At 46.6% G+C, this 26134-nt stretch overlaps 2 protein-coding genes across 2 annotated transcripts in view; one reads left to right on the top strand and one right to left on the bottom strand.

Moving 5' to 3' along the window:
- The window catches only part of r3hdm2 (R3H domain containing 2), a 314823-nt gene that overhangs the window by 85942 nt on the left and 202747 nt on the right, over positions 1-26134 (top strand). The gene's annotated exons all lie outside the window — the stretch shown is intronic.
- gli1 (GLI family zinc finger 1) lies at positions 1077-23151 on the bottom strand (the record flags this gene model as incomplete). The annotated part of the gene is given in 13 exon segments (XM_079509849.1): positions 1077-3935; positions 4636-4957; positions 5649-5882; positions 7258-7422; positions 11460-11609; positions 12857-12997; positions 14281-14388; positions 15271-15460; positions 16390-16588; positions 18146-18247; positions 20105-20113; positions 20116-20345; positions 23081-23151. Coding segments are annotated over 13 exon segments (4530 nt in total). The 3' UTR covers positions 1077-1326.

The following is a 26134-nucleotide window of genomic DNA, read 5'->3' on the forward strand; positions in this document are numbered from 1 at the left end:
AATGAATTGGGCATTAGACTGCAGAGCAAGGCACTTTCTGCGCTTCATAAGACACACTGTTGACAAAGAGTTAGACAGCTGCTTTAACAATACTTACAGTAAACGTGTGAGGAGTGCAAACTCTATCTGGAAAGGCCACTACACCGTAATTAGATCACCAAATATTCTGTGTGTGTGTGTGTGTGTGTGTGTGTGTGTGTGTATGCGTGTGTGTGTGTGCGTGCGTGCGTGCGTGCGTGCGTGCGTGCGTGCGTGCGTGCGTGCGTGCGTGCGTGCGTGCGTGTATGCGATGCGTGCGTGTGCACGCACAGATGCAAATACTGATATGTCACTAGTATATAATGTGCTGTTCCCTGACAAGAATAATTCCATAGCAATACTTGTGAATATTGACTAGCACACTGATTCATTGTCATTGTTCAGTCACTAGAAAATATGTTTTACTCTTCGCTCAGAAACATTGGCCTTCAGAATTCAAGCAGTCCATCGTGAGACAGCAGAGGAAATCCTCACCGTCCACATTGTCATATACACAGCATATATAAAGGTATTATAAAACGTATTTACATACATGTACCATTCTCTGCTCCACTGTTGCCACAGTCCCATGTGACTGGAATGCCTGTGTAGAAAATGTTCAGTATTTAATTCATACCAGGCACAAGGGTGATTTATACTGGGTTCGTGCGCTGGTGTTGCGCACCAAAAATAGCTGATCTACAAGCTCAAAACGTGGCGAATTGTAAGCTTGTGAATAAGCTATCTTTGGTGTGGGACACTAGCGTGCGGCCATGTACATCAGGCAATACAGTTCTGTGTCTTACAGTAGGCACTAGGCACAGACAAATACAAAGTACCAAGGCAATGAGGAGACCACACAGTCAGGGGGTTTCACTAGGCACCTTTGGTTTAAGGTTTTGGGCAAGGGGTTCATAGAACATTGTGAGTCCAGGAGACACTTAGTCTTCATGAGCCAGACTCATGAAAACAAATGATTACTCTTGTCATATAGGGTCCCAGCAACAGTAGGCACAGTCTGGGTCCCATGGGGTTTAGAGTGGCTTGCCTCTGGGAGTGTGTAACTATGGACTTTGAGCACTAGCACTGTGCACTGTGCATCCAATTAGCCCTTATTCAAAAGTGGCTGGTGAGAATAACTATGTACCGTCCAGGTCACAGGCACAAAAAAAAAGAAAAGAAAATACTAGCCCCGGGCTAATGGGATAGCAATACATTCTTCTGTGTTCATAGGACACTGATGAAGAACTGGCCAAAGCCTCTGTTTGAACATTAGTCTCTAATAAAAAGCTGCCACGGAGGCGTGTCCTACGACAGTGTATTAAGGTATTTGTTCTCTCCGGCCAACGAGGTAAGCATTGACGTCATGTCACCCACGGCCATGTTGGACAGGGAAGAGCCCGGGGCCAGAGTGATAGAGTTCTGCGGGGTGGTGAGGCGTGACGACGCCTGGGACGAGGAGCCCTGGAGGGGATTGCTGGGGATCGGGCTGAAGGAAGTAGACTCTGCGTCGTCGATGATGGACGCGAAATCTATGTGAGCGTTGTCCAGGTCCAGGTTCTCCAGGGCGTTGGAGATGGGTCCGGACTCGGGATAGGGAGCCAGAGAGGCCGACTTGCTGTTGACCGTCGGGTCGTGGGCGGTGCTCATGTTGTGCTGCTGGCTCAGACATGGCCCGCCCTGGGAGTCCATGTGCTTATTCATGTCCATGTGGATCTGGCCCGAATAGTACATGTCGTTGTTATTGGAGGGGGAGAACATCTCGCTGTGCGGGTGCTGGACCGGGGGGAGTCGTACCACTCGCCTGGGGCTGGTGGCGGAGTGGACGGGGCTGAGGTGAGGCGGGCTGTCCAGGTAGCCCACTGCCGACGGCTGTGAAAGGCTGTTCTGGCGGCTGAGAGGTTTACGGCCCTGAGGCGGTCTGGGGGCCACCATGTCCTGGCCATAACAGGAGCCCGGGAGACCCATCATCTGCTGGTCTTTAGGTGGCACAGAGACGCAGGGGCCTCGGCCGTGGGCCTGGCCGCTCATCACAATGTTCTGGTTGGGGTAGGAGGAGTAGGTCTGGTTGACGTAGAGGTTTTGGTTCTGATGCTGTGGACTGTGCTGCATCAATGGAGTCTGGCCGCCGCTCATGTCACAGTTATCGGAGAGCGGCGGAGCTTTGACTCCGCCCTGCTGTTGCTCCTGCTGCTGTTCCCACATAAGCGCCTGCTGGGACTGCACGTAGTTCCTCACCATCATCTCCTTCACCTGCATCATGGGGGTCTGGGACCTCTGGCCGTCGGGCAGCGCTGAGCCAGCGCAGCCCAGGCTCAGGGCCCCCCCAGCGGGGAAGCTCTGTCCCTGGGCCTCCATCTGACCGTGGTATTCACAGCTGGGGTTGTTGTTTGTGCTTCTCATCATAACCGGGCCTGTCTGTTGAGCATAGATCTGACTCACTTGAGGGAGCGGCCGCTGTTGTAGTGGATGCTGAAGCTGCTTGGAATTTTGGCACGCGTCCCCACTTCCCATTCCGGGATGGAACTGCTGCTCGGGTTTGATGGTGAGTTTGTGGGTTCCGTCCGGGTTGCTGTAGAGGCCTGGCTGATTGAAGTGGGCCTGCGATTGCTGGGGCTGCATGTTGGGGTCCACGTACTGCATTCCTCCTCCCTGGTTCTGGAGACTGTGGCTGGAGGTTTGTTGGACCTGGGCGTGGGTCTCGCCCCAAGGACCTGTCCCGGCAACAGCCTCACCACCCTGGCCTAGACTGGGGTAATTGGGGCCGGAGGGGCTGAGTTGACAGGTGCTCATGCTGTATTCGGCCTGTTGGAGGAGAGCATTAGAAATGCCCTCTGGATGAACAGGTCCAGCCTGACCCATCTGCCCTCCTCCACCCCCTCTGGAGCTCATGTCCCCGCGCTGGTTCTGGTAATGCCGCTGCTGCATGAAGGCTTGGTCGGGGCAGGCCAGAGCGTCGTGACTCGGAGACAGCGGGTTGGACGGAGGACCTACACGTCCTCCTCCCAGAATGTGCTGCTGCTGGTATCCCATGAAGCCTCTGTCTCCGGGCGCCATCATCATGGAATGTTCCCTGGCCTCCGCAGAGCCGTGGTGCGCCTCCACCGCCATGGCTTCCATCATGACGTTTTCCGTGATGCTGGGAGGCCGAGGGGAATATATGTGCCGGGCGATGTTGACGTCGGAGCCGCAGTGCTGCAGCGCGTTCCTTCGACCCATCATCGCCATGTTGCTGAGGCTGTTGAAGCGCTGGACCTTGGGGAACGCCTGGGGGTCTCCGGTCGAACGGACCGGGTCGCTGGCCCGCCTCGTGCTGTTCCCCGGAGCCTGGTGAGGGTATATCACGCCGGTGCCATACTCCGTGTTGGCACTCTGCCGACGGGGTCCGCCCTGTTGGAGGAAGGGAGGCAGAGGCTGTCCCTGATACTCGCTGAGAAATCCCCCTCTCCTGGCCGGGGTGCCTGGCTGCTCCATGTTGGGTAAGGGGGTGGGCGGCGGGCCGCCGGTGGCTGCAGCATATTTGGCCTTAAGGCTGTATTGCTGGGCAGGGGTCAGACTGGGCAGCCCTGGCAAACCTCCTCCTCCAAGGCAGGGTGCTCCTCTGCGGTTGCTCTCAGGGGAGAGGGGGTCTCCTCCTCCCCCCTGGTCTGGGCCCAGGAGGTGACAGCCTCCCCCACCTACTCCTCCCATCTGCGAGACCTCGCTGGAACGACGGCTGGACAGGTACGGAGACGCCATGGACGACCGGCGGCTCACGGTGTAGGCGGAGCTTAGGCTGCTGGTGCCGCTTCCTCTCCTGTCATTGGTGGTGCAGGCCAAAGAGCCGGCACCCGCTAGCTCGTGATTGGACAGCTCCATGACGCGCCTATTAGACAGGAGTGGAGAAGGTGCACACATCCCCAGCATCTCCCCTGAACCTGTAATGACAAGATGGGATAAGGATCAGGGAAGAAGTGGCCTCCATTGATGCTTTATCGTCATTTATTGACCTATTTTGACCTGAGATCAGATTCTAAAAATGTCTTCTACATCCTGACAGTTTTCTGAAAAAGCTATGTTTCTATGTCAGTCGTTCTTCGATTTTTCAAAAATAGCAGAACTACAAGCTCGTAGCGCGCCACTCGGTGGCGCGCTATGAGCTTGTAGATCTGCTTTTTTTCAATAGCTAAAGCATAACATAATGCTAACACCAAAAGGGGTTCCCGCCCAAAATGGGTTAATGTTAAGCCTGAATTGTGCGGATGGAGATCTGGCATGTCTACATGAGATCATGATTGAATTCACGTTCATGTACAGAATGTTCATTAATGTGCATTGTCCCATCTAAATAAAGTAAAGTAAAAATGTATAGTTAGTTTGTTGTAGAAGTTGATAAACTGCTACAGTACAGCATTTTCTGTTGTATAGATAGAGGAAAAGGACCTTTAACATGAAGAGATAAATAACAAAAGGCAATGCCTACATATGTGAACCATTGCAATTAAAATATGAATAAACCCTATATAATCCTTTGTAAGACAAATAGTAGCTAGATTTTAACATTTATGACAATTTTCGCCTACAACGACATGCCTAAAACAGGACGCCATGTTGAAATAGTAAGGGGTAAAATCTCACCAGGCAGTGCTGGTAGCTTGTTAGTGGCACAGCGATTTGGCGGGTTGGGCCTGCGGATTTGCTTCAACTTGTCAACCTTCAGGTTCTCCAGCCTCTTCAGAGCCTGGCCGGACATGGCCACACCTCCTGCTTCCCCTCCCCCTCCCCCTCCACCTCCTCCTCCCCCTCCTCCCCCTCCTCCATCCTCCAGCGCTGTGAGGTCCTCCAGGCTGCCTGCAGCGTTTAGGTTCATCTCCACGCCGCTGTCGTTGTTGTTGGCGCTCCCCAGTGGAGAGCGCTCGCTACTGCAGGAGGACTGACCACCAGGGCTTGGCTGGGATTTCTGAGAGGAGGGATGAAAAGTGAGTGAGTGAGTGAGTGAGTGAGTGAGTGAGTGAGTGAGAGAGAGAGACATTCTGAATCCAGACACTTGCACCACTTTAAAAAATATATACTTTCTTTGTCAAATAATGTATAATTTAGTGATTTCTTTGAAAATGTCTTCTTCGCCCCAATGACTCAGTATTAGCCCATGACTAAATGATGATTTATGTTGCGGTATTTGCCATATAATCAAACAATGCATTCCTGAGGAGGCCCAATAGACGAGTGGACGTGGTTAGGGTGCATAGTACCATGATGCTCTCTAATGCCTGAAACCGAGTCGCCAGTTCAATTCTTGGCAGGTCAGACCATGTGCTGCATGTCACTCCCCTACTATCTCTCTTTCCTGTCTATCTCAACTATATATATATCAAAAAAGCCCGCCCCCCCCCAAAAAAATAAAAAAATAAAATAAAAACAATACATTCGTAAATCATCAGGCTTAGGCCTACTTATCTATTTGTCAGAATTGTATTGGGAGGATGGCCCCTTGAGATGCAGCATCTCGTTTTAGAGGGGGGTCCTATAAATGTACTATTTATTGTCTGTAACTGTAAGTAATATAGACCTGATGGGTTGGCTAATTTATAACGGGTTGTTTTTGTTCAGTTGAAATGACATCATTGTAAATAAGTGAAGTGTTCACTCACCAGCGCTGTCTCAGGAGCCAGCAGTTTGCAGTCCTCCCTGCGACTCTCCTCTTTCTCCAGTAGCAGTTCAGAGCTCTGGCCACCAGGGGTCATAGCTAGTCGGGGACCCGTGTCCCCGCGGTGCTTTTTGGTGATGTGGGCCTCGGGGCCGTGGACCGTCTTCACATGCTTCCGCAACGAACTGGGGTCCGTGTAGCGCTTCGTGCAGCCTGGGATCTTACACACGTAGGGTTTCTGTGGGGAGAAGGCCAGGAGTCAGTCAGTCAGTCATGTACATGCACTCAAATATTACTGTAGTCAGTAAGTCATTAACCCATTTTGGACTGATGTCGATAAAAAAACATGTCTTAAAAAATCCTAATAGTTTTCTGAAAAACCTAAGTTTATATGTCAGTGGTGGTCAAACTTTTTCACGTCAAGGACCCCCAGATTTATCTCTATTGGGCCACGGACCCCCATCTCAAAATATGTAGTTCCAGGAACCTCCCAGAAGGAAAGATTTGAATAAAAAATGTTCGTTCTGAAAGAATATATCCAAAGGTTTGTGCCACATTTTCACGACTTCTCAAAAATAGCAGACCTACAAGCTCGTAGCGCGCCACTCGGTGGCGTGCTATGAGCTTGTAGATCTGCTATTTTTCAATAGCTAAAGCATAACATGATGCTAACACCAAAAGGGGTTCCCGCCCAAAATGGGTTTTAAGTCAATTCTGTAATGAGCTAATGGTATTTTCCTCTGAAATAAAGGTAAATGACACTTTCACATTGCATAAAGACCAGACCCTGCTCAACTTGACTCAGCTTTACTCGACTCGCTAACTTGTTTTTTGTTTTTTTACTGCAGATTAGACCCTTGGTAACTGATCACCACAGCGAGGTTCAGTCCTCAGTCCTCTGCTGGTAAATAATGCTACAGTTAAAAAGAATGCTGCCTGTAATCAATCTCTATTTCACCTGTACAGCTCAACAAATATGATTGCTGATGATAACATTTTAGGCAAGTAATTTTGTATAGAGTAATACAAAGCAGTGTAGTCAAAAGTACAATAGCGCCAGTCTACAAAGACATTACAAATAAATTAATTTTAAAATCGCTAAAGTAAACGGTGCTAGTGCAGTAAACAGTAGATTAGCGACAAGTGTAGAGTTGATTCTCCCTGACCAATCTGTAGTCTGTAGTGTTTACATGTGACCCTTTGGTATCAACTCAGATCGACGGACATGATACCAAAAATGACCAGGTCTCAGGTATTGTTGCCTAATGAGTGGAGTTGAGTAGCTTTGAGCCGGTTCTATGCAATGGAAAAGCGCTATTTTAGATTTGCTGGAGTGTGGAGCCAGGCAATAGCAAAGAAACAACAAAGAGAGTGCCCTTTCTTCTCTTCTTTTTAAAAAGAAAGTGTGTAGTCTATTTTTATTGTGCAGCCTTTTTTATTAGTTTTCCAGACAAAGAAGAGAGACAGGAAACAGACGAGAGAGAGAGAGAAGTGTCACAACATATAACATTAACCAGGAACACCAGCAAATGCACCGAAAAAACACATTCCTAGACAGGATAACAACTCACAACTGTTTATATTTTTTGAATTTGCGACAGTGCACACAGTACCTCGTTGGAGTGAGTGCGGTTTTGATGTTTGGCGCGGTCTGAAGCATTGGAGAAGGCCTTGTTGCAGCCCTCGTGTTCACACACGTACGGCTTCTCTCCCGTGTGGGAGCGCAGATGGGTCTTCAGGTTCTCCAGGCGAGAGTAGGCCTTGTTACAGCCTTCAAACTAGAACGCAACACAAATCACATACTGGTCTTAAAACAATGGCCCCAAATTTTAATGTACTAGGTGCCGTATACATGTTATGACAGCACTCAAACGTAAAACACATTCATCGCGTACACAATGGAAACGTTTGACCCCGCACTGTTATGAGAAAACGCTACAACTTCAGTTCTGTTATATTTCTTTCTTTATTTTCATTTCGTTTTTCTTGAGGTTAGGATTTGTTCACGTCGCAGAAATCCGAGACCGCCAACATTATTTTAGACACATTCTTGCTAGTTTTTTACTAAAACTGAAACAGATGCTTTATTGCATTCTGAACAACATGGCAAAGACACACTGTAGCGTCTGCATGGTGAAATAAATGACCTTCAGGAGGAAGGACAGAGAGAGGCCTAGGTCACCTCCACTGGTGAAATAAATGACCTTCAGGAGGAAGGACAGACAGAGGCCTAGGTCACCTCCACTGGCACACTGTAGCGTCTGCATGGTGAAATAAATGACCTTCAGTAGGAAGGACAGAGGCCTAGGTCACCTCCACTGGTGAAATAAATGACCTTCAGTAGGAAGGACAGAGGCCTAGGTCACCTCCACTGGTGAAATAAATTACCTTCAGGAGGAAGGACAGAGGCCTAGGTCACCTCCACTGGTGAAATAAATGACCTTCAGTAGGAAGGACAGAGGCCTAGGTCACCTCCACTGGTGAAATAAATGACCTTCAGTAGGAAGGACAGAGAGAGGCCTAGGTCACCTCCACTGGTGAAATAAATGACCTTCAGTAGGAAGGACAGAGAGAGGCCTAGGTCACCTCCACTGGTGAAATAAATGACCTTCAGTAGGAAGGACAGAGGCCTAGGTCACCTCCACTGGTGAAATAAATGACCTTCAGTACGAAGGACAGAGGCCTAGGTCACCTCCACTGGCACACTAGCATCTGCATGGTGAAATAAATGACCTTCAGTACGAAGGACAGAGGCCTAGGTCACCTCCACTGGTGAAATAAATGACCTTCAGTAGGAAGGACAGAGGCCTAGGTCACCTCCACTGGTGAAATAAATGACCTTCAGTAGGAAGGACAGAGGCCTAGGTCACCTCCACTGGTGAAATAAATGACCTTCAGTAGGAAGGACAGAGGCCTAGGTCACCTCCACTGGTGAAATAAATGACCTTCAGTAGGAAGGACAGAGGCCTAGGTCACCTCCACTGGTGAAATAAATGACCTTCAGGAGGAAGGACAGAGGCCTAGGTCACCTCCACTGGTGAAATAAATGACCTTCAGGAGGAAGGACAGAGGCCTAGGTCACCTCCACTGGTGAAATAAATGACCTTCAGTAGGAAGGACAGAGGCCTAGGTCACCTCCACTGGTGAAATAAATGACCTTCAGTAGGAAGGACAGAGGCCTAGGTCACCTCCACTGGTGAAATAAATGACCTTCAGTAGGAAGGACAGAGGCCTAGGTCACCTCCACTGGCACACTGTAGCATCTGCATGGTGAAATAAATGACCTTCAGTAGGAAGGACAGAGAGAGGCCTAGGTCACCTCCACTGGCACACTGTAGCGTCTGCATGGTAAAATAAATGACCTTCAGTAGGAAGGACAGAGGCCTAGGTCACCTCCACTGGCACACTGTAGCGTCTGCATGGTGAAATAAATGACCTTCAGTAGGAAGGACAGAGGCCTAGGTCACCTCCACTGGCACACTGCATGGTGAAATAAATGACCTTCAGTAGGAAGGACAGAGAGAGGCCTAGGTCACCTCCACTGGTGAAATAAATGACCTTCAGTACGAAGGACAGAGGCCTAGGTCACCTCCACTGGCACACTGTAGTTAGTGTAGTAGCTAGTGAATAGCGATGCATTGGTCCATCTTCTTTTACTCGCACCCACACACCGTTTAATGTCAAAATCAAACCACCCGCATCTATTTTCACAACCTGACCTGAAACGACCCAATCCAGCGCAGTACTTTCAAGTGAGAGAGAGGGAGAGAGCGAGTGAAAATGGAACGAGGGAGGTACTGTATCACACACGCACGCGTGCGCACACACAACACACACACACGCACGCACGCACGCACGCACGCACACACACACACACACACACACACACACACACACACACACACACACACACACACACACACACACACACACACACACACACACACACACAACTTCACACATTATCTTGTTACTTTGTTAAAGTACCTCTATCAATCCATTTGCGCTCGTTCTTTCTCTCTCTCTCTCTCTCTGTTTCATCTGAACTCAGTCATCTGACCTGCAGAGCTGACAGTATGAGGATCATCCTGTCCATTTTGACAAGCTGAGGGAGGACATGATGAACCCGACGAGGTCATCAACCTCCTCTGAGACGAACTGGGTGTCGAACTATAGCGTTGAATCACGTCTTTAGTGTCGTTTAGACCCTTTATCCCCCAATCGTTGAACTTGCCACTCTTTCATTTAGCTCTCTTGGTTGGGTTGTCTTCTTCAACTAAAATTGTTTTATAGCCTCATTATGAAACATTTGACCGGACCCAACTTCAACCCGGGTTGTCTCGTTACCCACGGGCCCAACGGGTAAAGAGACAACCCGGGTTGTCTCGTTACCCACGGGCCCCACGGGTAAAGAGACAACCTGGGTTGTCTCGTTACCCACGGGCCCAACGGGTAAAGAGACAACCCGGGTTGTCTCGTTACCCACGGGCCCCACGGGTAAAGAGACAACCTGCATACTAGAGGTTGTCTCGTTACTCACGGGCCCCACGGGTAAAGAGACAACCTGGGTTGTCTCGTTACCCACGGGCCCCAACGGGTAAAGAGACAACCTGCATACTAGAGGCTGACATTCTTTTCGGTATTCCCGATTCCCGCCGGATGGGTTTAAAATTATATTACCACAGATGAACTGTTCCTGGTACCATACCGTTTGAATTAAAACATGAAACACAGTAATCTAAAAAGAACACAGAATCTATCATTTATTAATTAAAACAAATTTAAAAAAAACAACAGGCGCGGGATGGGAGTGGGAGTAATTCTACCAGGAGTGGGACGGGATGGGATATTTTCTGTGGGAAAATCCCCCCAAATCCACTCCGTATCAGTCTCCCTGACACGGAGGCTCAGGGAGGCTCGCTGGTGGTCTGCAGTGCATACCACCAGCGAGCGTACTCTTGAGCCACTTATACCATCCAGGCTACTGTCATTTTTGGTACTTGTGGTTCAAGGCACCAAGTTAATATCATTCTTTTAAGTAGGTCAACCTTAAATAGTGTTTGACATATAGCTGTCAGAGTAACATTGGCCTCCCTTTGAATTTGCCCCACGCGGAAGACAAAGCTGCTCAGCAGGAGCTCTCGTCTTGACCGATGAATAATTCAATTCACACGTCACCTCATGACGTGTTGTGGAGACTAAGAGAATGATGAATGTGAGAGTGGGCGTAATGGCTGTCACGCTCTTTGGTGATTTACTCTTCATGAGTAAACAAGCAGATGAAAAACACAGGGCGTGACATCAGAGGCCGACAGCGGGACATGCACAGACCAGAGAGACTATGGGGCAGTATTATGCGTGTCTTAAGTACCAGGTCTTATGACTTAACTTAAGACCTGGAGGCGTTGAAATATGGGACTACTTTTATTTGTATATTAAAGGATGGTTGCATTAACAATTTGTAATTGGTAATACATTTCAGATATAATCACTATTGTCAGCAACAGAATGTGGAGGGGTGTTGTCCATTGGGGTTTTTCTTTTTTGACTGCTAGTTGTGTTTTGTTTTTTGTTTGTTTTTCTTGTCTCTTTCTTTTGTGTAAGTCATGTGTATTTTGTATGCTTTATTGTAAAATCACTAAAAAACTTTGATGACAAAAAAAATACCTGGAGGCGTGGTCAATGCTGTTCGGCCACTCAGAATAGCCAAATGGCATTGATCACGCCTCCAGGTCTTAAGTTAAGTAATAAGACCTGTTACTTAAGACACGCATAATACTGCCCTATTAGTCCAAGAACAATGACACCCACTCACAGTGCACTTGTGTGGTTTCTCTCCTGTGTGCCGGCGCATATGAACCACCAACATATACTGGGCTTTGAACGGTCTCTGCTCGCGAGAGCACTCCTGCCAGTGGCAAACAAACTCCTTCTTCTCTCCGTGGATGTGCTCGTTGTTGATGTGCTGTGGGACAGAAAGGCAGACAGGGAGATGTATTCATTCATTAATTCTCTCCGTGGATGTGCTCGTTGTTGATGTGCTGTGGGACAGAAAGGCAGACAGGGAGATGTATTCATTCATTCATTCATTCATTCATCAGCAACAGGAGAGGCATCCTTGAGATGAGGCATCGATCACACACTGTAAAGCCTGATTTATACTTTATAACCCATTTCGGCCTGACGTCGGAATAAAGAAAACGTTCGCTCTGAAAGAATATATATTCAAAGATTTGTGCCGCATTTTTACGATTTTTCAAAAATAGCAGACCTACAAGCTCGGTGGCGCGCTAGGAGCTTGTAGATCTGCTATTTTTCAATAGCTAAAGCATAACATGATGCTTAGTTAAAACACCAAAACGGGTTCCCGTCCAGAATGGGTTAAGACTATGGTCTTACCATGGCATTATACATTTGGCATAAACTAGCTAGTGTACCACCTTACTTGTACTTGTATTTCTCTCCCTGAAAGTGCGTTCAAACCTGAAGATATATCTTTGTTTGCAGTTGCTTCAATCGCTTCGCTTTGGCGCAGGTCAGCGTTGTAAAAAAGAAAAGAAAAGAAAAGTCCCTTCGCTCGCATCGCGTGCCGATTGACTGTAGACACAGTATTTTAACATTGGGAGTGTAACCAAATGGACCCGCTCGTTCACCCAAGACAGCTCAGTTCAATTCATTTAACATAATTCCTGCTACTATATGAGCAGCAAAAGTAGTTCCTATGTCTTTGCAAAAGGTTTGTATATTGTTTTTTCCACCCCTGCTGAGTCCCGGCGGTCAGTCCAGTTGGAACTAGCTCTGGTCCATAGCGTTAAGGACTTCTCCTAAGTCCTTAATGGACCAGAGCTAAGCTGGAACTGGATTCATAAAACCAAACATTTCCGATTTTCTGGGGTTCCGGACAACATCAACGCTGATTGGATTGGATCAGTTGGATTTGTCCAGCCCGGGGTGAAAATACCACCAGGCCGTCGGTCGTTCGCTTCGTTCGCGTCGCCCCGTTTGCGCCCCGCCTGTGTTCACGCAACTTCTCCTCTTTGCATAGACTTTGGATGTAATCGCGCCGCTCTAACTATCCAAGTCTGAACGCACCTTTACTCCTTTGAGGGACAGACTGACCAACCGACTGACCAACCTACAGTATCTACCATCGATCCATCATTTCTTCGCTACTATTAGTTTCTTCATTTCGATCTGTCTCTCTTTTCTTACATGCACAAGCTGGTCCTGTGTGTCAAACTCCTTGCTGCAACTCTCCCAGTGGCAGTTGGTTTCGTAGATCAGCTCCGGCTCAGGCTTTCCGTCATCCTTGTCCAGATCATCTCTGCCGTCCAGAAGGCCCAGGAGGGGGTCCTGCTCATGGAGAGATAGAATTACAGTTAGCAAGCATGTTTGAAAATGTATTATAAAATTAAATATGATAATACCTGTACAGTCATCTAAATCTAGGGTCATTGCACATAGGTATTTACTATTCGTCATATTTTATCTAGATTTTGATCATTGAAAATGAAGTTTAGATTCTAAAGCTTTAAACTGGTCCAAACACCCTGGTGTTATGATAATTGTTACATACGTATGTATGATGGCTGACGACTTCTTTGGCTAGTTCTGTGCATTTCGGATCATCGCCCCTCATACTCTGAAGACCGTTGCACTGAGCGCACCAGTTCCCTTGCTTGATGTGACCATCATCTATCGCCTTGTTTCCCAAACATGTGGATCGCGGACACATTTTTATGAGTCCCTTTATTTTTTGGTTTCCTACATTTTGTTTTTAATTATTATTATTTCAAAACATTTTTATTTCGAAAAACATTCCCATAAATCAAATTTCTTCAGAAAAGAAATAAAATAAAAATAAAAGAAATGAGCAAACAAATGTTTAAGAAGTAGTGAAAATAGCCAATCTACAAGCTCACAACGCCCCGTGAAGCAACACGCTGTGAGCTTGTAGATCTGCTTTTTTCACTAGTTTGTGCCCCGGCAGGGATGTCGCTGACTATTTCGTTGCCCTGCACATGATATGTTTGTGCTGAATTTGCACCGGGCAGGGGCCTACATGGTGGCTGTTAGTCCCCCGTGGGCCGCGGAGCCGCTCACGGCCCGGTCGCGAACCGTTTGTTGGGCCGCCGGCCACGGGGAAGAGAAAAGGAATAAAAAGCCTCAAATAGGGCAGGCACTTGGACCATGCGGCCGCTGACTCGGAGGGGGAAGTGAGGGCTGCCCCAGTCCCCTCCTTACCTGCTGTGTGATTACTTTTTATTATTTTTTTCAAGCGCCTCCGCTGCTCTGGCTGGCTGTGCCTGTCACGTCAGTGTTTAGATGCCGGCCGCCCGGTGGTCGCGCTTCTCGGCTCGCGCACAACACCACAACAATGTTAACTTCGGGACTAAGCACATAAAAGTTAACGACAGATCTACTAGGCGCATGGGAAGCCCCATGAGCGATGTGGATCTGTCATTTATATGGAACGAACGTACGCTTAGCTTGATGCTAACGCGACCCCCCCCCCCCCTCTCTCTCTTTAACGCGCGATAGAGAGATGCGTCTCTCTCAGCTCTCTCTCTCTCTCTCTCTCTCTCTAACGTGCGATAGAGAGACGCGTCTCTCTCTCTCTCAGTGTTTTACTGTACCTGTGTTCCAGTGGAGGAGGGACTGGCCACGTCTCCCTCAGACCTCTCCTCCAGACTCTTCACCGTGATGTGTTCCATCACACTGCCCAGACCCGGCTCCGTCTTCATCTGCACAGCAATGAGAACCACAGCACACACACACGTCAATAAACTTACACGCAACTGTACACACACACACACTGCTATTCTCAAAATATTTTGATACATTTGAAAACTGGAAATGAGACTGAGTACCACAGACGAAAAACAGTCTAAGTCCAAATTTCATTCTGACCCCTCCACGAAAAGGCCTCTTTGTCCTGACCCCTTATGTATCATTTATACATTATGGATAAATAGTGTGGACTTAGACTGTTTTTCATCTGTGGCATTCAGTAGTACTTTTACTTTTGGTACTTTAAGTACATTTTGATGCCAATGCTTTTGTACTTTTAACGAGCGTCGCCCCTGTCACAGACATGCGCAAAGCAAGTTCAGTCAGGAAACTCAGTGCAGATTTGCTGCCGGCCGTTCATTCACATGATTCACGTCATCCAATGACACAATGACTCATTCCATCTTCATTCCGGCTATTTAAACTGGACGTTTGCACTGCTCATCCTGCTTGGTTGCTGCTGCACACACTGATTTGGCTGCGCTGCTGTCTGCCTTAAACCTTTGCTGCTCACCCTCCTCCACCCCAGCTACCACCTGTCATTTTGGATCTGCTGTTTAGGTACGGGGGATTCAGAGTCCCTATAGCTGGGACTGATTCGCTTGATCAGAGTACCTAAAAAGCAGATCCAATTCATCGCCCAAACCATAATAAATATATATATTGCTCATTTTATATTCAATAAAGATATATTTGAGTTGTCCTGACTGAACTCAAGTCCATTTTGAATTCCGGACTTTTACTTGTTGTAAGTATTGAGTATTTCTATATTGCAGCAGTATTGATACTTTTACTTAAGTAAAACATGCGAGTACTTTTCCCACCACTGTTCTTACGTGTCCGTGTTTGGGCGTGTGCGCGTGGAGCCGGGGGTTGTGGGGCGGGAGGCGCGTGGCGTGGCACGGTCCGGATGGGTGTCCTCCCATGGGTGCTCCTATTCCACCTCCCCCATGCACTCCTCCTCCTCCATACATGGACACTTGCGGTCTGGACTGGTAGTTCATGGAGCTGTAGTTCAACGATGGGCTGTGACATAACAAAGAGCACACGGGACATAAGAAGTTAGCCTAAATTACTGCAGGAGCTCATCAGGACGACCAAAGACGAGTGTGTACATAGTGCTAAAAGGTAAATTGTGCATTTGTAGAGCGCTTTTATCCAAAGCGCTTTACATAGATTGTGCATTACATTCACCCATTCACACAAACATCACAAAGATGGAGGAAAACATGCAAGGCACCAACCTGCACATCATCGAGCAATTAGGAGTTCAGAGTCTTGCTCAAGGACACTTCAACACTAACTATGTTTAAAGGCATAGTTCACATAGTGAATGTGAAAATGTTCTATCAATTACCCAGCCCATGCATGACGCCTCGAATTCATGGAGATTTATTTTTGTTTTTGTCCCAGTCCTTAAAGCCAATAATTTGTTGACCAGTAGTGTATCCGGTAGGAGACTCAAAGGAGACTATTTAAAGTCTCCTACCGGATACACTGCTTCATACACTGCTGCTGCTACTACTACTGGTACATTGATACATCTCTCCTTCACGTCACCTCAACATTACTTGAAAAATAGATTTCTTGCGAATATTAGACCTTACTAATATGGATGAATGCCTTGCTTCTTGATAATGAATTTTCCGTTTGCTTCATAAAGATGGAGTGCCGCGATTTCAACCCCTAAAACATGATCATCAGGTACTATGATTATATTTATTTATTTTGACTCAAAGGCTTTCAACTTTCAGGGAGAAACCAAAAATACACAGGGAAGACATATTTGAATATCATAACCACGCCTGGGGGTCTATTAGAGTAATGTTAACTCACATCCAAAACACCTGGGGGTCTATTAGAGTAATGTTAACTCACATCCAAAACAAAAAGTACAAAAACCACGGCACTCCCGTCTTTAAACACATGATTTGAGCGAGGAGACCATATCTGACCTCATGCCGCCCACAGAGAGATGTCCGTAGGAGCTGGCTCCGTTGGGGTTGCAGCGGGAGTTGACGAAAGCCACCAGGGAATTGGGCGAGGTCCGGATGACCGTCTGGAGGTCCACGCTGGCGTCCGAGAGAGGAGAGATGGACAGAGCCCTCTTTTTGCTCAGCTTCAGCATGGAGCGAGGCGTGGAGAACCTGGAGCCTGAGGGGAGCGGAGAGGAACGCTTAAGACTCCATGTTCAGACCCGTGGTGAGTACAGATTACATTGAGTACAGATTACATGTTCAGACCCGTGGTGAGTACAGATTACAGAGAGACTAAAACTAACAAGACTTATCAGCCCTAGTGCTGCTCCTTACACCCAAATACACCAAAGTGGGTTTTAACCAACCACCATTGTCAGGCTTTGAACTCTGTGGTCTCATTTGTGGGGCTAAAAAAGTGAAAGAAGGAAACCTAGTGTTATTCGTAGCAGAATTGGCGGGTGGTAATATTGTACGATTACTGCAGGAGGCACTGCTAGATGAACAGCCATGGCTGGACTCATGGAGACACCAAACTCAGTAGGGTCCACCATCTGCCTATTAGACATCTACCCTAATTGAAAAGGGGGGACCTGTTTTTCTGTTCGCCTTCTTCTACCAAACCACTCTTTGTGCACAAATATCTCACAAATATCTCCATGCACAAATAGTAGATCTACAAGCTCATAGCGCGCCACCGAGTGGCGCGCTACGAGCTTGTAGGTCTGCTATTTTTGAAAAATCGTGAAAATATTTATTTCAGAAAACTGGACGATTTAGAAGATTTTTTTTAAATTCTGAGGTCAGGCCTAAATGGGTTAAACAATGTACACACTTTGGAAGTACATTAAACATCACATGGAACCTCCGTGGCATTAGGTGAGTAGTTCATTGTATAAGTCTTATGGTGGCTCACGCTGGTAAAATCATCATCAACAACAGCTGCCCCAAAAAAACATTAACAGGTAGGCTACAGTACAGTACTGTTACTGTCACTGCCTACAAGAAAGTGATGTTATTAAATTGAAGTTCACTTAGCCTGCTTATATCATGCCCTTAAATAGTTCTTGTACTTGGAACTGTTTGGCCGCCGTGCCAATTCTTATAAACAGTTTAGTTCATTAGTTGAAGTGGGTCCGCCGTGCACTGTGGTGTTGAACACTTAACTCTCAAATGGTTATGAGTTTGTGTGAGAGAAAACTGCACTGTGGTGTTGAACACTTAACTCTCAAAGGGTTATGAGTTTGTGTGAGAGAAAACTGCACTGTGGTGTTGAACACTTACCTCTCAAAGGGTTATGAGTTTGTGTGAGAGAAAACTGCACTGTGGTGTTGAACACTTACCTCTCAAATGGTTATGAGTTTGTGTGAGAGAAAACTGCATTACCCATAAGGCTTGTAAGACCTGAGAGAAAACTACATTACCCAAGGCTTGTAAGACCTGCAGTTGCGGGGATGTGTTTGTTTTAAAGCGATGTAACCGCAAGCTTTGATGGGTTATTATATTGCACCATAATGCATCTTGCCGTACAGTGTGTGTGTGTGTGTGTGTGTGTGTGTGTGTGTGTGTGTGTGTGTGTGTCGGTACGAAGGGCCCGACCGTGCGCTCTACGTTAAACTCACTTTGCCACTCTATTTGCCCCTTACTTTATATATACATGTGCATACCCTCTATGGGTCAAACCTAAGCCTGGAATTAAATATCACAAAAAGCATTGATGTGAGGATTTCCTTACCGTCCACAGAGCCCAAGTGATCAGAGGCAGACTGGCCCTGGGAGAAGCTGTGATGGCCCGACATCATACTGTTCTGGTTACAGTACGGGGACCCAGTACCGCCTGTTAAACACACACACGCACACGCACACACACGCACACGCACACACACACACACACACACGCACACACACACACACACACACACACACACACACACACACACACACACACACACACACACACACACAGAGATGAGAATGGAACCTAGCACTGATTGAACGTGTATGATTGACTGAGTCGCATTTTGGAACCCTATATACTTAGACTAGTTGCCCAGGGTCCCCCACGGGTCTATAACCGAAAATAACCGTATTACAAGTTAACGTGTCACAACTTGTAATGTGTTGTGAGCTTGTAGATCTGCTATTGTCGCCTCAGAATAGGGACGCTAGGGTTCATACCATTATGGTTAGAGAGACGCAATATGGCTCACTGTAACATGTTTATAATGATGTGTTTATAACGTGGATAAATGTGTCTGGCCTCTCGTCTTGTGATTTATTTGGACTGACACGAAGAAAGCTTTCTTTCGTAGTTAGTGTAATTGATTACATTTTCTCATATAAGTGAGAGCTTGTACACGGGTCATGATAGGATGAGTTCATTAAATCATGTCCTTTAGGACCTTGTAAGTCACTTAATGTGGTGAAAATGATCTTCCTGATGTTTCAAAGAACACTCGATTGACGCCCTCTACTCCTTCAGCGAGCTTCTGATCATGTATCATGTATCCCTAAAGCCTATTACGACACAGCCGTACATTAAACCATTTTGGGCAGGAACCCCTTTTGGTGTTTTAAACATTATGTTATAATTTAGCTATTGAAAAATAGCAGATCTACAAGCTCATAGCGCGCCACCGAGTGGCGCGCTACGAGCTTGTAGGTCTGCTATTTTTGAAAAATCGTGAAAATATTTATTTCAGAAAACTGGAGGATTTAGAAGATTTTTTTAAAATTTTGAGGTCAGGCCTACATGGGTTAACAGCACAATACAGCTCGTGCCCGCAGAGACGATGCTCCTGGTCTGAGATGGACCACTTGAACACTCTTCTCAAGACATCATGCAGGGTCAGATCTGATTCCACTGTATGACTCACACTGGCACAGTTAACCCATTTTGACCTGAGATCAGATTCTAAAAATGTCTTCTACATCCTGACAGTTTTCTTTTCTTTTTTTTTTTTTTTTTTTCTTCACAGTTTTGTTTATTCAAGATTTCAGGGTATACAGTAAATCAAATAATATGACAGTATATGTGACACACCCATATGGAACATACCAAAGAGATAACATGTACATATAAATGTCGTGACCACTATATGCAAAATATTGTGGTAGCATAAAAGCAATTGTATAGTCCTATGCTAACAGGGAAGTTACATCCTGACAGTTTTCTGAAAAAGCTATGTTTCTATGTCAGTGGTTCTTCGATTTTTCAAAAATAGCAGACCTACAAGCTCGTAGCGCGCCACTCGGTGGCGCGCTACGAGCTTGTAGATCTGCTTTTTTTCAATAGCTAAAGCATAACATAATGCTAACACCAAAAGGGGTTCCCGCCCAAAATGGGTTAAACGACAAAGTGAGTCACAATGAGACAGTTTTGTCTCATTGGGACTCTTGTGTCTGAACAAAGCTTATCACACGCATTAGTCATTTTTATTAGAAGACCTGGTATTTCTCTAAACCAATAACAGGGCAGAGGGGCGTCGCTCCAAATTTGGTGACGTCAGTGTTCAGGCTAGAAGCGGCCTAGCCCTGAGTTTAGCTTTGAGTTATTTTTTGTAACCTTTAGATGGCAGCAAACTCACTAAATTCGAATTTAAATATTTTTGTAAATCTCTACGGGAAAAATGTCGATTTTTCAGTGGAACCAGAAATCCACGGCCACTGCTATGCCCTATAGTGGTTCCTATACTCTCGGCTGAGTGAGCATACCTCGGTGGCCCATCATGCTGTGCGGCGGCGGGGCCTGCGGGGGGCCCATGTACTGGTCCATGCAGGGGCCCGGGCCCAGGCCCTGAGCCGGTCCGCCCCTCTGGCTCATGCTGGGGGTCATGTGGTTGTACATGGCCCGGCAGTCCTGTGGAGGGCCGTTGTGGAGAGAGCCGCGCAGCGACGACACATCGCCGTAGGGAGAGCGACCTGATGGGGCTAGGCTGGAACATTACAATGGGTACACGTTGGTCAGTGGTGGAAACAACGTCAATTTACTCAAGTACTGAACTTAAGTACCCTTTTCAGGGTGTTTTACTGTACTTTACTGGAGTGTGTCCATTTGGCAGTACCTTTACTTCTACTCCACGACATCTCAGAGGCAAATAACCTGAATATAAGACTGTTTTATTTCCAATGGAAATATCCTAACAAACGGGGTCGTATTATATCCAGGGACTAGACTATTTGACATTCAATGTTCTTTTCCCACAAATGAGTTTTATAATATATAGGCTAATCAGAGTAGTCTTATATTCGGCACAATACGGTATTGTACTTTTATGCCACTACTTACTAGTTACTTTGTACATTTGTATTATTTTTACAAAAAACATACATTAAAACTGAGCTTCAAGCCTTATGCGCTGTGATGTCTTCTATTCACCACTAGATGGTGCATTCGCCTCACTCTGGTGCTTATTGTGGAACCTTACTGGTCTGGGTTTTCCCCTCAAAGGGGAAGCCTCATTGGAACTTAGTTTCCAGTGTTCTCATGAATATCAATGTGTTGCTCTGACCTTTCCTGTGTCTTGATGGCTACTTCAAAACATTTCTCCGACCCCCCCCCCCCCCCCCCCCAACAGACTGCATTCCCCACATTCAAATGAACAACTTAGTTGATCGACCACATTGCTCACAGAAAATAGCAGATTTTTCAATTAGAAAAACGTTATTTTCAGTATAAATAGATTGTGGCCAGCGACACGGCCATGCAAAGAAGTCTAAGTTAGGCTTAAGTATTCCTTTCAGTTCTCCACAACGTGTATTGCACACAGGAGCTTAATCTGTCCGCTCTAATCCACTGTGTCCGTTCCCCTCTTCTTCACCTCCCTCCCTCCCTCTTTCACTCCGTTACTCTACCTCTCTCACAGTCTCACTCTCTCTCATTCGCTTTCTTTCTTTTCTCCCATTCATCCCTCCGGCCCTACTTCTCTCCTTCTTCTTTTCTCTCTCTCTCTCTCTCTCTCTCTCTGTCTCTCTCTCTCTCTCTCTCTCTCTCTCTGCATCCCGCACCCTCTGTCATTTTAGTTTCATCATGCTATCTTTCCTCTCTCCCTTTCTCTGCCCTGCCCACCCACCTTTCACTCCTGCACTCTCCCTCTCTCTCTCCCTCTGTCTCTCTCTCTGTTCTCTCTCTCTCTCTCTCTCTCTCTGCGTAACCTGAGCATAGAGTGAGGCAGTCATGCAGAGCGCAGCAGGGCCTGGTCAGCCTGTAATTAGCAGCTGTCAGAGAGAGAGAGAGAGAGAGGCCGAGTCCACCCTGCAACCTGGGTGGCATTAGGAGGGGAGGGAGGTATAGGAGAAGGTGGGGAGGGGGCCAGGAGAGAGAGAGGGGGCTGAGCCAGAGCTATCTCCACAACAATTGCCGCAAGACCTGGCCTTTTGCACCCAGGGAATGCCGCTCGCTGTGTGCGAGTAAAAATAAAAAAGGTTCAAGCCTCTGAAACTAAATAACGGCCCTGCTTCCTCATGAGTGACCACAGTGATTTTGGGCTCCGTGTTTATACCAAGGAGGGGAAAAAAAGAAGGAGTTAGTGGTTTAAAGGAGTGGGACGTTCAAATGTTGTGGCTGTAACGTGGTGAGATTAGAGAGATGAGATAGTTGCGGCTTTGGACAACATGTTAAGAACTTCAATAGTATATATGCACACTTTGCACAGCAGCCATTTTGGAAAGAACTCTTCGTACTTCCGGGCCCGGGTGTTTACAGATGATTCGGTAACACCATTTAGTGTACAGTGGTTCTCAAATGTGTACAGTGGTTCCCCCATAACTCTGAGAGTGTACAAATTGACTATTATGGGTCCATTTGGTTCTATTTTATTTCATAAACTCAGAGTTACACACCCGTACCCTTTGGCCCCTTTACCACCAAATGAACTTTGGTTCTAGAACTGGTTCCGGTCTTTATTTTTTTAATTCTTATGATGGTTTATTTCATATCTGCATCTTCCACCCTGAATAGTGACACGGCCACTTTGGTTCCCACTTCAGGGCAAGAAGAAGTATTTTTGGGTTCCAGTTCCAAACCAACCTTTTAGGGATATGAACCAATTAATTGTGTTCCAAATTAGGAGGGAGAAAAGTCACCCTGACTTTGTTTGACCAGAATGGAACAGAGCCTTTCTAGTTAGTATCATCAGTAACACCTGTTTGACCAGAATGGAACAGAGCCTTTCTAGTTAGTATCATCAGTAACACCTGTTTGACCAGAATGGAACAGAGCCTTTCTAGTTAGTATCATCAGTAACACCTGTTTGACCAGAATGGAACAGAGCCTTTCTAGTTAGTATCATCAGTAACACCTGTTTGACCAGAATGGAACAGAGCCTTTCTAGTTAGTATCATCAGTAACACCTGTGAAGGAAGTAGGGAAATGGCCCGGAGGTATAGGAAGAGTTAGGCGCGATTCATACTCCTATTTTAGAGCCGAATAAAAGTCGGTTCGGCTCTGTAGAGCCTACAATGTGACGTCATTTGAGGTTCGGGGGGGCGGGTACCGTCCTAAAGTCGGCTCTTCGGTGCTACTGAAAATTTCTGACGAGCCGAAATCATTTCGGCACTACAGCGCCGAAACAGCGGTAAAATAGGAGTATGAATCGGCCCTTATGCTGTGTGCATATACCTTATATTAAAAGCTAGACAGTAAAGAATGGTGCATATATTGTTGTCTTACCCTCTGGAGGGCTGGTTGGTTGAAGATTCATAGTGATACAGCCCCTGGTGTGGCTGCATGTCCACTGGCATTGGAGCTCCCAGATCTGTAGGCCGGCTGCTCCCTCACACCCTGCAGATGACAAGAGCAGGGTTAGGATGATGACAGGGGGAAGGAAAACATATAAATAATGAAGTAAAGCAAAGCAAAACAAAGCACTCAGGGGTAGAATGTGCTCATGTCCTATATGCTCCATTGTACCACACACACACACACACACACACACACACACACACACACACACACACACACACAAACATGAATACGGCTGGGCTGAGGAGGAGTGGAAAAGCAGTCCAAAACTAAACCAAACTAAAAACTACTCCACGATGCCGGGCGAAGGTATACGCAGAGAGACGAGAGCAAACATGGGTAGGTAAAAGAATGGTTAGGATGGTACCGATAATAACGGACCAAACTAAGACAAATGGGTCAAAAGGAATATAATTCTCAACCAACCAGCTCCACACTTTGACACTGTTACACTACGCAGTGTAACATTGTAATACAAATACTGTTACTCTTCAAACGGAGTTAAATTGAGACTCTGTGTGCAGACTGGAGGAGGAGGGCAGGGTTGAAGACAAACACAGTTAGGATCAAGACAGACCAAACTAAATGAAACCACTGAGGGACAAAATGAACACTGATAGACTCCACTGTTTGGGGAAAGTGGCTGGAAATCCCAGGGCTGTTTTGACACCATAAAAGCAGTGCAACCCACATAAGAACCCGTGCTTGCAAAGGTAATTGAGGGCGAACCCAATTACAGGTATGTTGATATGCTAAATGTAGTATGAAGCTCAGATGCGTTGTGGTTAAAACAAAAACCATGCCCTGAAACTGGATTAGAGGATTTGGATTAGAGGTTAGTTTTGTCTCATTAACAGTGAGTGAGTATTAGCATCTTTAACCACTTTTCAACATGGCGTCCCTATTTTGGGGCATGTAATTATTTATATAGGCAAACATTTTCAAACAATTTTCAAAAGGTTTGCGGTGGAGCATAGTATAAAACCAGGTAAGAATCCAAAGAGATTCCGAAATCAAAATCAGATTCAGTGGAGGCACTTTGTAATGCGTATGATGTGGCTGGGTGGGAAAAGTATAGTCCATAAACAAACAGCCGAGGCTTGACTCCTTCTGTTGGGCCACCCATAGATAGGCTTGACTCCTTCTGTTGGGCCACCCATAGATAGGCTTGACTCCTTCTGTTGGGCCACCCATAGATAGGCTTGACTCCTTCTGTTGGGCCACCCATAGATAGGCTTGACTCCTTCTGTTGGGCCACCCATAGATAGAAATGTAAGCATCCATTGCTCTGTTTGGATAATTGTGTCAGCTGCATGGCATCTATTATCATTACGTACGTTAAGGACTGTCCAGGAGTATAGACACTAAAGTGTGTGAGATAACATTCACAATCCTTTTTTCTCGCAACTCAATTTGGTGTGAAGATATCACATACATATTATTGTCTGCTTTAGACAATAACTGTCAGCTCTGGATTCTGGGCCATCGTCGACCATGGCACAGGAAAACCGTCGTATTTCATGCAATTTGACGGTTGAAGATTCCCTGACAAATGTTTGATCCTGGTACCAGGTCAGAATGTGTTGAATGTATGCTCTTTGGCACATAGACTAAATAATACAGTCGGTATGTAATGTATGTAAATCAGGTCACCCAGCAAATGTATAAGTCCGATTCGAACACGGGTCTTTGTGAGTGGCTCACAAGGAGTATGTGCTGGTACATTCACTTGCTGGCCGAGCCCCTGGGAACCCCCCCATATACACCCCATACAATATCTTTCTATTTACAACATTCTCTGTAACCTCAGGTCACCAAAATAGCGTAGCACTTGGTCACCTTCCAAAACTAGCGATGGTTAACTCCAAATTCCACAATGCTATCCGAGTTGACAGCGGAATGCATACAGTGCGTTGGTTAGACATATACCAACAGTCCGACAGGCATTAGTCTGTCGGACTGTCGCTCCCGACATGTGTGATTATGATTATGATTACTATATTTACCCAGGGTATCTGGGCTAAGCTCAAGAACTTGTTTCCAGCCAGGCCCTGCTCATAGAACATTTCATCGTAGTGGTTCAATGCCTTGTTCAAGGGCACTTCAGCGGTGGTAATTTTAACGTGTCGGACCGCTGATTCGAACTGGCGACCTTCCGGTATCAAGACCGCTCCGCAATCCGTTCGGCCACCGTGGCCGGTTACAACTAACCCGGGCCGAGTCCGGGTTAACCTATTTTGGGGCGGGAACCCCTTTTGGTGTTTCAAGCATTCTGTTATACTTTAGCTATTGAAAAATAGCAGATCTACAAGCTCATAGCGCGCCACCGAGTGGCGCGCTATGAACTTGTAGGTCTGCTATTTTTGAAAAATCGTAAAAATGCGGCACAAATCTTTGAATAGGTATATATTCTTTCAGAGCGAACGTTTTTTTTAATTTCTACGTCAGGCCTAAACGGGTTAAACCTTACACGTGGCGTCCTGTGAGGTTGGGTTTAGCCGGGTTTGGGCAGGGTGTTGGGCTGTTAGTAGTATGTCGGTCCAAACACATGCACCCGGTGACTGTGTAGAATAGATCAATGGTTCTCAAAGTACAGTATAATGTACAGTATAATGTACAGTATGCCAAACTGGGATTCCCTGAAAATAAAATGCGTGCGAACCACTGGTGTGGGTTACCGAGGCCGGCCCCCGACACGGGTCATATGGCGGTGTTGACGCGCCCTGACATGCTCCCACAGATTAGACAAAGGCCCTGTGGCACAAACAGTGGGCTTGGCGGTAATCTCTTTTTTTCTAAACAGTACCCCGTATACCATATGAACCTCACACAGTACCCCATATACCCTATGAACCTCACACAGACCCCATATACCCTATGAACCTCACACAGACCCCATATATACCCATGAACCTCACACAGACCCCATATACCCCTGAACCTCACACAGTACCCCATATACCCTATGGACCTCACACAGTA

This window comes from Electrona antarctica (genome assembly GCF_951216825.1).
Source record: "Electrona antarctica genome assembly, chromosome: 9".
Classification (NCBI taxonomy): Eukaryota; Metazoa; Chordata; class Actinopteri; order Myctophiformes; family Myctophidae; genus Electrona; species Electrona antarctica.